Source organism: Phyllobates terribilis, unplaced genomic scaffold (genome assembly GCF_046119375.1).
Source record: "Phyllobates terribilis strain yellow unplaced genomic scaffold, ASM4611937v1 Scaffold_56__1_contigs__length_8794411, whole genome shotgun sequence".
NCBI classification, from domain to species: domain Eukaryota; kingdom Metazoa; phylum Chordata; class Amphibia; order Anura; family Dendrobatidae; genus Phyllobates; species Phyllobates terribilis.
Window position 1 is genome coordinate 4256616 of NW_027362816.1, and position 19023 is coordinate 4275638.

Consider the following 19023-nt stretch of genomic DNA (forward strand, 5'->3'; position numbering starts at 1 on the left):
CTTCAATTTGGTCCTCCAGTGGGGTTCGGCTAGCTCCTACAAAGCTGCGCATAAAGGACTGTTCCCTGGTAAAACTGGGGGATGCTGAGTCACTGGTGCCCGCAGCAGGCACAGAATCCCCACGTCCTCTCCCTGCAGGCACAGAATCCTCACGTCCTCTCCCTGCAGAAACTCCATGCCCACTACCACATACCTTACTCCCTGCCTTCTTCATCTTGGTAGACAGATAAAGATAGGCAGAAAAGTACTAAGGGCTTAGTGTGCTTATTCCTGAACAGCTGCTAACAGGTATAAGAAACACTAATTTTATAAAGTGTGGACTAGACTTTAATAAGAGCTAATGTGGCCTACACAACTGTAAAGTGGAGTGTTTGGTGAACTTTATTTAGGTTTTTTTTTGTCACAAAAAGACACTGGATGTGCCCAAAGATGTAATACCGATAGTATCACAAACTTTTTGTAGCTATTACAATGTAGGAAGGTAACCTACAATGCAATAGATGAGGCTACAAAAAATAGGCTAATACTAATCTGGCTGGGGCTGCAGGGCACAATGCTGCAGAAAGGCTCCTCTATCTTCTCCTATATAGTGTGTTTGGAACCAATTTAGCTGAATACGGATGGAACCACCACACTAATGGGAGATATCAGGAAAAATTATGAATTGGCAAAAAAGGACAATGTATGAGGCAGTGACACACACTGAGTGCACTACAACCAGACGTGGCTGAAGCACACACTACAGGGTGAGCTGCACTCACACACACAGACCTTGCAGACAGCGGTGAACAGTGCAGATGCAGAGCACTGTGCACTAGCGCTGCAAGACCAAAAAAAATTCTCTATCTTCTCCTATATAGTGTGTTTGGAACCAATTTAGCTGAATACGGATGGAACCACCACACTAATGGGAGATATCAGGAAAAATTATGAATTGGCAAAAAAGGACAATGTATGAGGCAGTGACACACACTGAGTGCACTACAACCAGACGTGGTTGAAGCACACACTACAGGGTGAGCTGCACTCACACACACAGACCTTGCAGACAGCGGTGAACAGCACAGGGAACTGTGCACTAGTGCTGCAAGGCACAGCGATTTATAAAGTAGCTTGGGTAAAGCAGAATAGACCAAATAGGTAGCTAAAACTGTCCCTCAGAACAACAGCGTCCTATCCCTAACTGAATTCACAGCAGAGTGAGCTCAAAATGGCGGCGGCGGCTTTTATAGTGCATCATGACATCATTTCAGCAGCCAATCACAGCCATGCCATTAGTTAAGATGCCTACATGCCTAACAGGATGTGCCCACACTTCTTAGGATCCTCATTGGCTGAATAAAATGAAAATGGCTCATTGCATTATGGGAACTTCCGATTCCGGTATACGATATTGCAAAAGTATCGGAATTAAGTATCGGAATTCCGATACCGCGAATATCGGCCGATACCCGATATTTCAGTATCGGAATGCTCAACACTAATTATAACCCCAGCCCCTGAGGAAGCCAGTCATCGAATGGACATAGAGAGTACTACTGAGAAGTTGTACCGATGGACCTCAGCCAGTGAGGTCCTGACAAATCAACTGGGAGCATAGAGTAGCTCTCAGGGGCCGTAGTGACACAAGGGATGATGGGCCTTCCCATAATGGTTTGCTGGACTGTTGTGGCTTGTAACAAAAGTTATATACTGCTACATGTAACCAGAACGTTCCGGACTGCTTCTTCTGCATTATGCATTAATGCGTTGCATTCAATCACGCAGTTAAATCTGCATGTGTTCATTGAACAATGCGGATTTACCACATCTAATACTTTCTATTGTGGAAATTTCTGTTTTCGGAGACTAGTGTCTCCACAACAGAAATTAACATGCTGTGGCTCGTAAACCCGCACCACCGGTGAGTTTACGCAACGTCAAATAGAAGCACCTTGGGCATGGGATTTCTATAAATCCCATCTACTGTGCTTGTAATGTGGAATGTAGCGTTTTATACGCAGCACAGGTGAGCTGCATCCAAAACTCTGCTATTCCTGATCGTGGGCACGTACCCTTGGACATTGTTCTTCCTCATTCATCTCCACATCATCTGGTCCAGACTTGCAGAATCAGGAGATATGAGTTCTCTATATACATATTTACTTCCTTTTGAGGTTGGGGGGTCCACTTATAGCTATTGTTGTTATGGACGTGACTTACCTAACATTGCGCAGTGAATCTGTTTTCACTATAGTGACTGATATTTCTTGTTGATAAAACTGTAATATTTTTTTCACTTTAAACCTTTTTTTAAACAACACTGATTAGTGCGATCATACAACATGCAAGACTCTGATTGCTCCGGTGATGCACTGTACTACTGTAGTGCCGTGTATTATCCCTGCCTGTCAGTGTAATACTAATTACTCCATACACATGAGATAAGTGTTGCCTAAATGGTCATTTGGCAGACGGCTATCTCTCCCGACTCCCCCATACACACAAATATTCCAGCTTTCCTGTGGTCTGTATGAGAGAGTCGCCTCCGGACTCCTATAGCGGAGGATTATCTACAGGAAGAACAAACGAAATAGCCTCTGAAATTCAGGATGCCAGATCCTTCTCTGCCCTGACATTATATGTTGGTAGGCCCCAAATACATTGTATAGTCGACTAAACCCCACTGAAATCAGTGCTTTAATGCAACTTTAGTCTAATGTGTTTGGGGGTGTTAAAAGGTAACTTATTACTATTGAGTACTTGGGTGAGAAGGGGAATTGAGCCGAACTTTGTCAAACCTTCATAGATGCCATGTTTCCTTTTGACAGCAGCAAGTGGTTAAACTGCCAAGGTTTCTGTTGCAGCCGCACTTGTGCCATCCCTGCGGTGTACATCTATGTTCTGGTGCCCAAAAGAGTTATTTTTTTAAAAAAACAAATGTTTAACTTCTTAAGAAATAACAATGGGCCTAATACGTTTTGCAAGTTTCTTTCTTTTTACAAGAATTGTCGGTGCCAATTTTCTTTTGAAACATTTTAATATCTGATTTTTTTTCTGGTGTATTTCTTGTAATATAGGAAAACCTGAGGGCAGAAGTAAACCCCATAAACTGTATATGGAGACTTTGGTATCAAATAATTTCTGTCCGCGGTGTTTGTGCAAACAAAAAAGCTTTTATAAAAGCCTCAAACTTCTGTGTGTGAATCAGTGATGAGATCCAACATGGTAGAGCCCGGGGAAGACGGGAAACATTCATATAGGCGGCTGGTGGTGATGTAGTCAGTGACAGACTTTGGCCAAAAATGTTTCTAGAGCTGTAGTAGAAATTAATATGTCGTCCTCACCATGAAGTAATTATTTCTCATGTCACGTGTAATGAATATCTCCTGCAGTATTACTAATGCTGATTCCAGTGTCGGTAAATGAGACGACAATTAGTGTTATGGAAGATGAGTCTATGAGAAACATATTCAACTGGAGAGGAAGAAACTGCTTGTTTTCTGTGGCATAAAATATATACAGTAGGTTTTATTAGTAGATGTGAAGAAGAAAACTGAATACTGTAAAATAATACATCTCCTCATATGTTTCCCTTATTATCTCCAGTAATTGTATTATTACACAGGATTTTTATGTTACATTGTCTCATCTTCTTATTCAGGTTTCTACAATATCGGATCCTCTCAGTGAAGATCTTCTAGATAAGAGAATTTTCCTGATTTACCCATCAAAGATGGATATGGACAGAGACAAGATGGCGGAGAGGATATTACACCTCACCCTAGACATCCTCTTCCGTCTTACTGGAGAGGTGAGAGATTCTGATGACGTCACATTACATCATTCTTATCTATGGGAATAACAGATGGACAGAACTGGAGAGGTGAGGACTGTGGAAATGTCTGGAGGGAGATTTATTAATGTGTCTCTCCATAACCAGGATTACACAGTAGTGAAGAAGACCTCTAGTGAGCGCTGTCAGGACCCTGTGTCTGAGGGATGGGGAAGACCCCTGAGCCCAATCACAGGGCCTCCACCTTACACCCTGATGCATGAGGACATCAATGACCAGAAGATCCTAGAACTCACCTACAAGATGATTGAGCTGCTGACTGGAGAGGTGACACTGCTGGGAATTCTGGGACATTATACAGTAATGCTATGAAGGGATCGGGGGGATGACGGTATCATTGTATGTGTCAGGTTCCTATAAGGTGTCAGAATGTCGCTGTCTATTTCTCCATGGAGGAGTGGGAGTATTTAGAAGGACACAAAGATCTGTACAAGGACGTCATGATGGAGGTTCCCCAGTGCCTCACATCGCCAGGTAATAAACAGGACTAAATACACATGGCCTATAATTATCTGTATATAAAGGATGAATTTAGTCCCTGTATGTGTTTCCTCCAGATCGATCCAGTAAGAGGACAACACCAGAGAGATGTCCCCATCCTCTTCTTTCACAAGACTGTAAACAGGAAGACCCCAATGTTCCTCAGGATCATCAGGTAGATGGAGAGAAGGTGTCATGAGATCTCCCCTATGATGTGTAGACGGCTGTGAAGGTCTTGTGCTCAGTCTTGTTTTATCCACCAGGATTATATGTTTTATATTTCTGTAATGAGAACGGTTGAGATGGCAGGATTAAAGCTGATCATAGATGGGACTTCTCCATCTGTCTGTGACTTTTACAATATTTGTTTCAGGGTGAAGATCTGACCCATATTAATACTACAGAGACATATGTGAGGGGTGATGAGCGGTGTAAAGAGGAGATTCCTACAGATAACCATCCAGGTGAGTAGTAACCACTAAATGCAGAGAAGTCACAGAGTCTTCTCAGTCACCAGCTGTGGCTGCTCTATTGGTAGTGCAGTCCGGTAGTATCACAATCGTGTGATCACCATTTTGCCGCTAGAGCATAACATTCTCCTCCATCCGAAAATGTTCAAATTACTTTGTGAATTGGGAAAGACCTTTTCTAGAGAACATACAACCTGGAGGATCCACCTACCCCCTGGGATTAGGAGACTCTGTCCGTTACCTGCCCAGATCTGTAACAAAGCCAAATGACAGCGTACGTAGAATGTGCTGACACGTTAGAAAATCACTTGAAGAAAAATATTATGCTGGGCCTGTAAGAGAAAGCGGAGGGTAATGATGGTGTTGGCTTCCTAGATCCCTGATATCTTATTGGATGAATCTACCTTCTCTCTTCTGTGCTGCTGAATGTGCTCATATGGTTCCTACAAGACCAGGTCCAGTCTTTCTGGGCAAACTTCGCTTTTATGATCAACATTAAATGTGCATTGAGGCCAAGTGTGAATTTCTGTACAATAACAACAGAGTTTCCCTTTATCTTGACTTTTCAAACCAATTAACTTCAAACAGGATCGTGATAAACTACATAAAAACATTACACCTGTGCCATGATACAGTCATATGAAAAAGTTTGGGCACCCCTATTAATCTTAAGCTTAATGTTTTATAAAAATTGGTGTTTTTGCAACAGCTATTTCAGTTTGATATATGTAATAACTGTTGGACACAGTAATGTTTCTGCCTTGAAATGAGGTTTATTGTACTAACAGAAAATGTGCAATCTGCATTCAAACAAAATTTGAAAGGTGCATAAGTATGGGCACCCTTATCATTTTCTTGTTTTGAATACTCCTACCTACTTTTTACTGACTTACTAAAGCACTTTTTTTGGTTTTGTAACCTCATGGAGCTTTGAACTTTATAGCCAGGTGTATGCAATCATGAGAAAAGCTACTTAAAGTGGCCACTTGCAAGTTGTTCTCCTGTTTGAATCTCCTCTGAAGAGTGGCATCATGTGCTCCTCAAAACTGTCAAATGATCTGAAAACAAAGATTATTCAACATAGTTGTTCAGGGGAAGAATACAAAAAGCTGTCCCAGAGATTTAACCTGTCAGTTTCCACTGTGAGGAAAATAGTAAGGAAATGGAAGAACATAGGGACAGTTCTTGTTAAGGCCAGAAGTGGCAGGCCAAGAAAAACATCAGAAAGGCAGAGAAGAAGAATGGTGAGATCAGTCAAGGACAATCCTCAGACCACCTCCAGAGAGCTGCAGCATCAACTTGCTGCAGATGGTGTCACTGTGCATCGGTCAACTATACAAGGCACTTTGCACAAGGAGAAGCTGTATGGGAGAGTGATGCGAAAGAAGCCGTTTCTGCAAGCACGCCACAAACAGAGTTGGCTGAGGTATGCAAAAGCACATTTGGAGAAGCCAATTTCTTTTTGGAAGAAGGTCCTGTGGACTGATGAAATCAAGATTGAGTTATTTGGTCATACAAAAAGGCGTTATGCATGGTGGCAAAAAAACACAGCATTCCAAGAAAAACACTTGCTACCCACAGTAAAATTTGGTGGAGGTTCCATCATGCTTTGGGGCTGTGTGGTCAATGCTGGCACTGGGAATCTTGTTAAAGTTGAGGGACGCATGGATTCCACTCAGTATCAGCAGATTCTTGACAATAGTGTTCAAGAATCAGTGAATAAATATGAAGTTACAAAGTGGATGGATCTTTCAGCAAGACAATGATCCAAAACACCGCTCCAAATCTACTCAGGCATTCATGCAGAGGAACAACTACAATGTTCTGGAATGACCATCCCAGTCCCCAGACCTGAATATCATTGAACATCTGTGGGATCATTTGAAGAGGGCTGTCCATGCTCGGCGACCATCAAACTTAACTGAACTGGAATTGTTTTGTAAAGAGGAATGGTCAAAAATACCTTCATCCAGGATCCAGGAACTCATTAAAAGCTACAGGAAGCGACTAGAGGCTGTTATTTTTGCAAAAGGAGGATCTATTAACTATTAATGTCACTTTTCTGGTGAGGTGCCCATACTTATGCACCTGTCAAATTTTGTTTGAATGCAGATTGCACATTTTCTGTTAGTACAATGAACCTCATTTCAAGGCAGAAACATTACTGTATCCAACAGTTATTACATATATCAAACTGAAATAGCTGTTGCAAAAACACCAATTTTTATAGAACATTAAGCTTAAGATTAATAGGGGTGCCCAAACTTTTTCATATGACTGTATATCTCTAAGCTGTGCTTGGCTGAAGGCTGTAATATACATATATTCACGCCTGCAGAAGATGTGTTGGCATGGCTCGAGCCCTGGTTTCATGGATTCACTCCACATCATAAATTCCATTATGTTTTCAATCCTAAGGAATTCAGATTACTGCACAATCTCTCCTGAAATGGGGAGCTGTCACGAAAACACCAATTGGTCAGACCTTGCAGCTCTCTGGTGCCCCCTTATCCTGCTGATCAAACACGGTATTGACCGAGGATAAGCACGGGCTCAGCTGCTCTAATTTATGTCGACTATTGCGGCACGTGATGTAACAGGACGTATATATATACCACCAGTTCCTTCCAGGAATGTATATATACCTCCGACCAGCCACCCTCAAACCACAATATCACATAAATACTGGTATATTGCCACCACCAATCGCTTAACAGGTGGATCGGGTACCCATTAGGTAACGTGAATTAGCGGGTGCTCGACATAGGACAAGAAGAACGAAGCTGGTAAATAATAATGATTTACTCTCGAAAGTGGGCAGTATTTACAAAAGATATACAAGATATTATAAAAGAGACAATGTACATATATGCATAAACAGTTATTAAAATAAAAGGGATAAGTAATAGCAAAACCTGTGCCACGTGGTGATGGTCTCAGATTCTGTGGGGGGGACGGCTCCCCGGAAATTAGATGCGATTCTTCCACGCAGCGTGGTGTGCATGCATCTGACGTCCCGGGGCAAGAATGACTTAAAAAATGGCCGTTCTGGTTTTTAGTAAAGGGGCCAAAACATTAGGAGACACCCATGGTGCTTACCTCACACGGGGGCTCGGCTTTGTGAACCCACCCAGCTGCAGAAGACCTAAAACTCCTTCAGATTTCATATCTTGGTGTGGGGGGGGTCCCACATCCAAGATGGAGACATCATGTTTGCCCTCAACACTATTCATGAAGATGGATATCAAATATGAAATCTCTATGATGCTCAGAAGCTCAGAACCCATTTCCCGGGCTTCCGGTGGTCTCCTAGTTGAGATAGTCTCCAAGTTGACGATCTCAAAAATGTGGTCCCTGTGTATGTGACAGTCATGTGCATTATTAAAATCGATATTAAACGTTTGTACAGCTAAACAATAGGATTGGAGGGAAAAATCCAGGATATACCAGTGCTTTTTCTGAGCTGAGGCTTTATGACGCTCTTAAAAATTCCTGAGGTTTGGGGGAAAAGCAACAGTGACTTCTATGTAAAACTCTTACAAATGGACGGGGGGGTGGAGATTTGCGACAGCTCTCATTTTTTAAAACTATGACCAAAAATACATTTTGCCTGACAGGAGCACTAATACTTTCTCTACTCTTCTCATCAGGACTCATAGTAGCTCCAATGGTCCACCATAAATGACTGCAATTCCGGTTTAGTGTTGTAGTTCTCCCCTGATACATATATTGTTGTTGGGGATGTAACATATCTTTTATTCTGTCTTTTTTTACAGGTTCATTTTGTATGATAGTTTGAGTGTGGTGGAATCGGCCTGACTCACTTATGTGACTCTGTAACTCCCTCGTTGTCTTTAAAAGAAGGTCTCCATTATGTCTTCCCAATGCCCGAGGTCTAAATTTAAGACACCTCAGCTCTGCACTATTATGAAAAGTTCTCTTTAAATGTCTAATATTTCTTCTTGAAACTCATCTGACAGAAAATATTGTCACTTACGATAGTTTAGATTGCTAAGAGCCACCGAGCCCCATACTCTTAATTACCCCAGAGAGGTTTCACCACTAGTTACTCGTTTTTAACTGATGGAGACTGTTGAGTTTGATCATTTCAGTAGATGTGTTATTGTCTATAGTCACAGTTTTTGACTTCAATGATCCTCTGATTTAACCTCTTCCTGCAGCCAGTTTTATGTTTCTAGTCAGGCTCCATTTTCAAATCTGACATGTGTCACTTTATGTGGAGATAACTTTGGAATTCTTCACAAAGGATAATAGGAAACAAATGGACCTTACAAATTATTTTCCAACTTCTCTTGAATTTGACAATACCCTATATACAGCTGTACACTACTGTCTGGGCACATGGCAGGTTAAGAAGGGAAGGAGCGACATTTAGCTATTAGGAATGCAGATCTTGCTGGAATAGTTCCCAGACACAATGTATTGGGGGCACTGTATGAACTGTATGGTCACCTGGCAGCTCAAAAGATGGCCACCACTAACAGGCTTGGTGCTATATAATCCATTTTCCAGATCCCAGGGACTGCCTTGCTTATCCCCAGAGGAGATGGGACACACCATTTACAGATGCCTTAATATAATAAAATGACAGAAAACCAGAGCAGTAGAAATCACCATAAAGTAACTTCATTTTGAAAATTATAACCCTCAGTGAATTAACTATTGGTGCAGTGAATATTTTGACTCCACAATCACTTTCCAGAAATTAGCACGCAGTGGATGTTGGAGAGTGAAAATTACGCATTTGCCATTTTATTACCCAACACATAGTGCCCAGATTGTGCTCCAGCAGACACACACTGTAGATTAAGTGGGTTCTTCTCACTATAGTAATGCCAAATACATGGTTGCTAAATATTGTTTAGGCACACTTCAAGGCTTAGAAGGAAGGGGGAGATTTGACTTTGGGAGACCGGATTTTGCTGCATTGGTTTATGGATCAGAAGACGTTTTTATTGATATTATTTTTGTCTACATAACATTGTTTGGTGGCTTCTTATTCCATATTTTGGAGACAGAATGAACAAACAGTTCAACACCACGCTCTACTGGTTCATCCTATGAGGTTTTCACGTTTCACTGTCATTCTGTCAATAACTTGCCATTTCTACAGACATTTAAGTAGAAATGTTCAAAAATATAAATTCAAGGATATTTCATTCAAAATTATTAATTGTTTTTTTTCTTGGCAGATGACTGTACCAGGAGATCGGAGGGACAGGAGATTTTTAAATTGAATGATCTTGAGATCTTACAGGATACAATTGAAGTGAATGCCATTTCTCCGGATATACCATCATCCCTTCAAAGCAAAGATCTATCATCTAAGCCTATGGAACAGGTCCTGTCTTCTGATTCATTACCGACTATGAAGGAAAAAAATCAAAATAAAAAAATAAGCATTAAAAAACGAACTGCTCCTAAAGGAAAGAGGTCATTTTCACGTTCAGAAAATGGAAATAGTTTTACCCTCGAAAAATCTATTCTTAAGCATCAAAAAATACACACAGCAGACAATAGATTGCTTTGTTCCAAATGTGGCAGAAGTTTTAACCAGAAATCAGATTTTGTTGCGCACCAGCGAACTCACACAGCGGAGAAGCGTTTTTCATGTTCAGAATGTGGGAAATGTTTTAACTGGAAATCAGCTTTTGTTAGACACCAGAGAACTCACAGTAAGGAGAAGCCTTTTTCCTGTTCAGAATGTGGGAAATATTTCAACCAGAAATCACTTCTTAATATCCACAAGAGAACTCACACGGGGGAGAAGCCTTTTTCATGTTCAGAATGTGGGAAATGTTTTAACTGGAAATCAGCTTTTGTTAGACACCAGAGAACTCACAGTAAGGAGAAGCCTTTTTCCTGTTCAGAATGTGGGAAATATTTCAACCAGAAATCACTTCTTAATATCCACAAGAGAACTCACACGGGGGAGAAGCCTTTTTCATGTTCAGAATGTGGCAAATGTTTTAACCGGAAATCCACTTTGGTTGATCACCAGAGAACTCACACAGGAGAGAAGCCTTTTTCATGTTCAGAATGTGGCAAATGTTTTAACCAGAAATCAGCTTTGATTAAGCACCAGAGAACCCACACAGGGGAGAAGCCTTTTTCATGTTCAGAATGTGGGAAATGTTTTAACCGGAAATCCACTTTGGTTGATCACCAGAGAACTCACACAGGAGAGAAGCCTTTTTCATGTTCAGAATGTGGCAAATGTTTTAACCAGAAATCAGCTTTGATTAAGCACCAGAGAACCCACACAGGGGAGAAGCGTTTTTCGTGTTCAGAATGTGGGAAATGTTTTAACCATAAATCAGATTTTGTTAGTCACCAGAGAACTCACACAGGGGAGAAGCCTTTTTCGTGTTCAGAATGTGGGAAATGTTTTAACCATAAATCAGCTTTGATTAAGCACCAGAGAACCCACACAGGGGAGAAGCCTTTTTCGTGTTCAGAATGTGGGAAAGGTTTTAACCAGAAATCAGCTTTGGATAGACACATGAGAACTCACACAGGGGAGAAGCCTTTTTCCTAATCTTTTTTTTTTTAATCCAATAAATTTTTATAGTTATTTTTTTATTAGTTTTTTTTTACAAACCAAGAAACCAGTACATACAGTAATAAAATAACATACCATAGGGATGACATACATGCATCTCTCCTATATATCCTTTCAGCTTGCCCATTGCCGTCTGATAACTTGCAGTCACTATATCTTACCATTAACATTCCACATTCGTGAAATTTCTTATATAACCATAATATTGTAATAAACATTATAATCCTATACACTTCTAGGTGTGCTATATTACTGTTAAATATGAATTATGGATATTCATTTTTTAATCTGAATTCTATATAGATCAGCCTCGAGCTAGGTTTTGCTGACAAGACATTCAGGCTATTCTTGTCTTTTTAGCTCAGTGTAAGTTAGTGCCATAAGCAGAAGAACAGGTGCTGTGAGGGGCCAATATAACCCATACAGGGTGGGGGGCTCGGGGTCTCTTTTCCATTCTACATTACATGGCTCAGTGCTAGGATCTAAGAGCTGAAGAGGCAGCTGACATGTAGGCCCTGACACACGTGCTGGACACAGACAGACGCAACCTACCATTCAGGATCCCAGGAAAAGATGGGTGAATCTCAACTAATAGGCTAATTATGGACAAATGGAAAATCATTTTGTAACTATTTCACCTATTTTATGTAACTGCTGGAATTATTATTTTTAATGGACAACCCAAAAATAAAAAATATATTCTTTGAACAATCGCATCTGATAAACAGTCCTATCTATATATAAATATATGAAAATAAGTATATTTAACATTTTGGCGAGCCCCCATTCCTGATTTTTTTGTGCTTTCAAGTGGCTTCCTTCTCCTTGAACAAGGTGGGGGAGAGGAGGAAAGCTTTTGCTGAACACCTGTTGTCCAAGTGTCGGGAAATCCACTAACTTTGTCACAAGAATCAGAAAGAACCTACAGAAGATTGAGGACTGATATATTCTCAAGATGGATTGACAGGCACCAGAAGTACTACAAGGATCAGACGTACACTGATGACCAAACCCCAGTGTAAAGGAGAATCTGAGAAATCTGAAGTTAAGGAAAAATATGGATATTATTTCTTCTTTTCTAAGCAAAGTAAACTAAAATTTAAGGCTACTGACGAGACTGACTTAGACGTTTTTGTGGCTTAGCTTATGCGCAGAATGTGAAATGGAGAATTTAAAATTAGATTCTAAGCTGGTGTCCTTTTATAGAGACAAAGAAGTTGAAAAATATTTTACAATTGGTTGACGTATTTCACAAACTTGTGTCAGAAAAGTCTAAGCATGACTGTGTAATAGTGTCAGAGGATACTAATGATGTTACTGATTCTGACTGTAATGTGGAAATTTAACAGGATAACAGCTACTGAAGGTGACCTTGTGTCTATTGACAAAGAGACTGACTTGGGAACGGATGAACGAGAAACTGACATAATAAGTGATGTAGGAGACATGATTGACTTAAGTAATGTAGGAGGAGCTTATGTACAAAGACCATTAAAATTAGAAGAAAACTTAAAAGCTACACAGCCCAACTCCAAATTAAAGTTTGGAAAAATTTATTAAAATGATAAAAAATCATGCCAAAAATCCATGTCTGTAGAAATTCCGAGATATTTGAGAGCTTTGGTGATAAGTTTAATTTAACTAATGAGGAGAGGAGTCAATTATTTAAAATGTGGATTCCTGTGACATTTTCCAGACGTCTGGTGTTAATGTCCTGTGAACATGACTCTCCTAATCAATGGATAAATGATTCGGACTGATTAAAATATTTGATTTACTGTTCAACCAAGAGTTTCCCAGACATAGATGATCTTCAAAAATTAAGGATTGGTAGGAAAGAATGTACGTTTACATTCATGTCCATATTTGAATGGTTGTACAAAACTCATCAAAAATGGAAAATGACAACAAATACTAACAAATTTTGTACAAAAATTCAAATTCTTAAATCCAGCATCTCGAGTTATTGCGTCACAATAAGAATCTTTATTTAACCCTGCTGTTCTGTTCGGTCAAAAATGACCAAATTTGAAATTTGATATTTTTTAAAATATTCATTATGCGGTTCTGAAACTTGTGGTTAATTGACGTTTCCTCATTTGAGGGGTTCTTACTGTGGGTAGTAGGTGTTTTTTTTTTTTTTACTTTTTGCTCCAGGTTTTTTTTTACACTTGTACTGTTTGGTCAAAAATGACCGATAGCCTTTTATACTAATCTTCAGCCATTTTTTGAGTAACATAAAGGAGTTATAATCTCATTTTGGACGATATGTATATTGCATCTACTACTGTTTATCGACTTATCTAGGTCCTTTTGATCCATGCTGATTTACACGTACATACATTTTCAAATTACGATACAGCAGATGGATTCGCTTCCAGTATAGTTATGTGCAAAATTTTTTCTGTATCTTATTTATGGGTAGAGATTCTACCAACATTTTATAATCCTGGTGAAAATGTGACTGTAGATGAACAACTGGTGTCATTCAGAGGTAGGTGCCTATTCAGACAGTATATTCCAAGTAAGCCTGCAAAGTATGGCATCAAAATATGGACTCTGTGCGACAGCAAAAGTTCATAAGCTGTAAACGCTTAGGTATACATAGGAGAAAACACTGGCGAAAGAGCTGAAAAAAATCAAGGTATGCGAGTAGTTTTGGATTTGACACACGGACTCAAAGGACAAAATGTTATATTTTTTCACATCATACCAACTGGGGGAGATGTTGCTGAACAGAAAAATGACCATGCTGGGTACTGTTAGAAAAAATAAGCCAGAACTGCCACAAGGTATCCTCAGTAAGAGAGACGTTTATAGTTCTATGTGTTATTTTACTAAGGATACAACAGTAGATTCTTATGTTCCCAAAAAACACAAACGGATCATTCTGATGAGCACAGTGCACCATGATAGTGCAATCAGTAATCGAGAGGACAGAAAGCTGGACATGATTTTACATTACAATGCCACAAAAGGGGAAGTTGATACTCTAGATCAGGGGTCTCAAACACGCGGCCCGAGGGCCCGCAAGCACTGGAGCCCCAGTAATGATTGCAGCCTAGTCCTGAGGGCAGCCGAAGTCAGTGATTCTTTTCAGTTGAATGTTCTACAAGTTAGGGACCAGCATTGGCCACTACTACAAGATGGGTTACCAGGATAGAGGACATTACTACAATATGGGGACCAGGATGGGGGGCATTACTACAAGATGGGGACCAGGATGGGCACATTACTACAAGATGGGGACCAGGATGGAGAACATTTCTACAAGATGGGGACCAGGATGGAGAACATTATTACAGGTTTGGGACATTACTACAAGATGGGGATCAGGATGGGGAACATTACTACAAGATGGGGATCAGGATGGGGGACATTACTACAAGATGGGGACCAGGATGGGCACATTACTACAAGATGGGGATCAGGATGGGGGACATTACTACAAGATGGGGACCAGAATGGGCACATTACTACAAGATGGGGACCAGTGGGGCACATTACTACAAGATGGGGACAAGGATGAGCACATTACTACAAGATGGGGACCAGGATGGGCACATTACTACAAGATGGGGCCCTGATGGGCACATTACTACAAGATGGGGACCAGGATGGAGAACATTACTACAAGATGGGAACCAGGATGGAGAAGATTACTACAAGATGAGGACCAGGATGGAGAACATTACTACAAGATGGGGACATTACTATAAGAAGTTGATCAGAATTACTATATGGTGCTAATTGTAAGATGAAAAAAAAATCACTGTATGTCACCAATTAGGGGACACAAAAAGGAAATAAAAATAGTAAAAAAAATGCAAAACTGTACCATAGCCCATAAAATGAATGCCATTGAAAAGAATAAAATAAAAAAGCCAAAAATGTTCAAAAAATGATCCAAAATGTGTATAGAAAAAAACAATATGGTATCATTAAAAATTTCATATCATCCTGCAAAGAATGCTGCCCTTCAAATTCGCATTCTTTCTATGTACGGCCCATATACTTAGCTGAGTTTGAGACCCCTGCTCTAGATCAACTTATAGGCACTTACACCTGTAAACGCAAAACAAATCAGTGGTCAATAGTTGTCTTTTACAACATTCTTGATGTGTCGGCATACAATGCATTCGTGTTATGGCGTGAAATACACCCAAATTGGAACAAAAATAAACTATGTAAAAGAAGAATTTTTTTAGAGGTGTTGGGAAAATCACTGGTTAGCCCATATATCGAAGAAAGAAAAAGTAACACCCAGAGATGATGGAGCGGCAGCCATTGTCCACAGGATCCAACAGCATGCTAAAGAAAGTGAACCAATGGCTTCTACCGGCACTGCTACGATACCCACAGCCTCCAACGGTACTGCTACGATACCCACGGCCTCCACCAGCAACGCAACCAGCCTAAAACGGAAACAATGCGCCTTCTGTCCAACCTCAAGTAATCACAAAACATATGTGATATGTTGCAGTTGTGCAAAGTACTTATGCAAAAGACATGTAAATTATACTTGTGACGAATGCAAACAGTAAATTCAGCGCCGTGAACCTTATTTACCATTTTATATAGAAAAAAATGGTAAATAATTTTATTTTTTTTATTTCATATATTTTTTAAAAATATATATATTTACATACCGTTTGATGTTATTAGTTATAGTTTACAGTTATATAAAAAATATTGTATTTATGTGCAAAGGTGCAATATGCATGAATATTGCAATAAGGCCATGTAACAATTTTTGATACAAAAAAAATAAAAATTAAGTTTTTTTATTTCATCTTTCATTTTTTCATGAACAACCATGTTCACATACAGTATAATAATGCAACAGGTATTCAAATAAATAACTTAAATTAGCTAAAAATCAAGACTTTAATAGGTCTGGTCAAAAATGACCGGAACATTATACGTGTATAGTAGACCCAAACAGAACAGCGGGGTTAAATGTGCGCAGTCACTTGATTTTGCTAGAAAACATGAGAATCGTGAAAAGAAAATAAATTAAGCTAAGTTTGTAATACAAAAAAAGGTAAAATCTTATCAAAAGTCAATATCAAACTCTCCTAAACTGAGTCATCCTCGAAATGAAATCTATGAAATACGCAGAAGATTTCATATATCTTATAAGTCATATGAGATGATTCTAGAGTCAATTTCTTCACAGTTTCAGAGTTCTGGCCTTCTCTCCCTAAAAAACAAAATGGTGGAAATTGAGAGACAGGGACAGGTGCCAGCTCACAGTGACATAATGGAATGGAAACTAAAGACTGATCATCTGATCTCTTCAAAGATGCAAAAATGTCTTTTCTGGACATTTTTGACAGAGACATAAGATTTGGTTTTTGGGAGTGGCTAAGGAAAAAACGAATTATATGTAGTGTAAAAGTTATACAATGTATCATTAGTTATTTATAATCTTATACAGTGAAATTGTGTAGTTACATCGTTTTTGTAAATTTATATATATACACATGTATGTAGCAGAGATTGTGTATAGCTGTGTGTGTGTATATCCAGTGTGTATGTATATATATATATATAATATACATACATACATACAGTACAGACCAAAAGTTTGGACACACCTTCTCATTTAAAGATTTTTCTGTATTTTCATGACTGAAAATTGTACATTCACACTGAAGGCATCAAAACTAAGAATTAACACATGTGGAATTATATACTTAACAAAAAAGTGTGAAACAACTGAAAATATGTCTTATATTCTAGGTTCTTCAAAGTAGCCACCTTTTTCTTTGATGACTGCTTTGCACACTCTTGGCATTCTCTTGATGAGCTTAAAGAGGTAGTCACCGGAAATGGTTTTCACTTCACAGTGTGCCCTGTCAGGTTTAATAACTGGTATTTCTTGCCTTATAAATGGGGTTGGGACCATCAGTTGTGTTGTGCAGAAGTCTGGTGGATGCACAGCTGATAGTCCTACTGAATAGACTGTTAGAATTTGTATTATGGCAAGAAAAAAGCAGCTAAGTAAAGAAAAACGAGTGGCCATCATTGCTTTAAGAAATGAAGGTCAGTCACTGCGAAAAATCGGGCAAACTTTGAATGTGTCCCCAAGTGCAGTTGCAAAAACCATCAAGCGCTACAAAGAAACTGGCTCACATGAGGACCGCCCCAGGAAAGGAAGACCAAGAGTCACCTCTGCTTCTGAAGATAAGTTTATCCGAGTCACCAGCCTCAGAAATCGCAGGTTAACAGCAGCTCAGATTAGAGACCAGGTCAATGCCACACAGAGTTCTACCAGCAGACACATCTCTTCAACAACTATTAAGAGGAGACTTTGTGCAGCAGGCCTTCATGGTAAAATAGCTGCTAGGAAACCACTGCTAAGGACAGGCAACAAGCAGAAGAGACTTGTTTGGGCTAAAGAACACAAGGAATGGACATTAGACCAGTGGAAATCTGTGCTTTAGTCTGATGAGTCCAAATTTGAGATCATTGGTTTCAACCACCGTGTCTTTGTGCGACGCAGAAAAGGTGAACGGATGGACTCTACATGCCTGGTTCCCACCATGAAGCATGGAGGAGGAGGTGTGATGGTGTGGGGGTGCTTTGCTGGTGGCACTGTTGGGGATTTATTCAAAATTGAAGGCATACTGAACCAGCATGGCTACCACAGCATCTTGCAGCGGCATGCTATTCCATCCGGTTTGCATTTAGTTGGACCATCATTTATTTTTCAACAGGACAATGACCCCAAACACACCTCCAGGCTGTGTAAGGGCTATTTGACCAAGAAGGAGAGTGATGGGGTGCTACGCCAAATTACCTGGCCTCCACAGTCACCAGACCTGAACCCAATTGAGATGGTTTGGGGTGAGCTGGACCTCAGAGTGAAGGCAAAAGGGCCAACAAGTGCTAAGCATCTCTGGGAACTCCTTCAAGATTGTTGGAAGACCATTTCCGGTGACTACCTCTTGAAGCTCATCAAGAGAATGCCAAGAGTGTGCAAAGCAGTCATCAAAGCAAAAGGTGGCTACTTTGAAGAACCTAGATTATAAGACATATTTTCAGTTGTTTCACATTTTTTTGTTAAGTATATAATTCCACATGTGTTAATTCATAGTTTTGATGCCTTCAGTGTGAATGTACAATTTTCATAGTCATGAAAATACAGAAAAATCTTTAAATGAGAAGGTGTGTCCAAACTTTTGGTCTGTACATGTATATTCCATGCATTATAATCAGAGGTGTATATACCATGTTTTTTTTTTCCTATATAATATTATACATTATAACCTTTTCTTTTTCTTTTGTTATTTTAATCTCAATTTTTCAATATTATTTGTTTTTATTCTGTTATTTCGACAACCTATAATTTCTTTACTTTGAAAAATTGGGCGTGAGGAACTATCAGCACGCCCATATGATGGGGCAGTCGAACATATAAATTGTAACTCCCTACATGTATTTGTATACTAGGATTAAGAACTTTTGGTGTTCAATACGCGTAGGTTTCACAGTGTCTCTTTTTCGTTGAAGAGAAGGTGACTCCTACAGGATGAGATAGAAAAATGCAATTGGCCTAAGAACTAACAGGCAGGTAATTGCTTACTATCTGCCTGTTCTACCCTGTGGCGGCTCTGATCACACCTGAACTGCTCCTAACAGCGATTCTG

The 19023-nt window shown here is 39.7% G+C and overlaps 1 protein-coding gene across 1 annotated transcript; it reads left to right on the forward strand.

The window, feature by feature from the left end:
- The first annotated feature begins 3880 nt into the window (after positions 1-3880).
- LOC141192286 (uncharacterized) lies at positions 3881-11410 on the forward strand. Its single transcript, XM_073661780.1, has 5 exons — positions 3881-4102; positions 4186-4309; positions 4393-4490; positions 4689-4779; positions 9999-11410. Exons 1-5 carry the CDS (start codon positions 3881-3883, stop codon positions 11342-11344), a joined length of 1881 nt encoding a protein of 626 aa, XP_073517881.1. The 3' UTR covers positions 11345-11410.
- The last annotated feature ends 7613 nt before the right edge of the window (positions 11411-19023 follow it).

Coding starts and splice junctions, on each gene's coding strand:
- LOC141192286 (XM_073661780.1), top strand. CDS start 3,881: ATGTCTGGAGGGAGATTTATTAATGTGTCTCTCCATAACCAGGATTAC. Junction 4,103..4,185: donor TTGAGCTGCTGACTGGAGAG/GTGACACTGCTG, acceptor TGTATGTGTCAG/GTTCCTATAAGGTGTCAGAA. Junction 4,780..9,998: donor TCCTACAGATAACCATCCAG/GTGAGTAGTAAC, acceptor TTTTCTTGGCAG/ATGACTGTACCAGGAGATCG.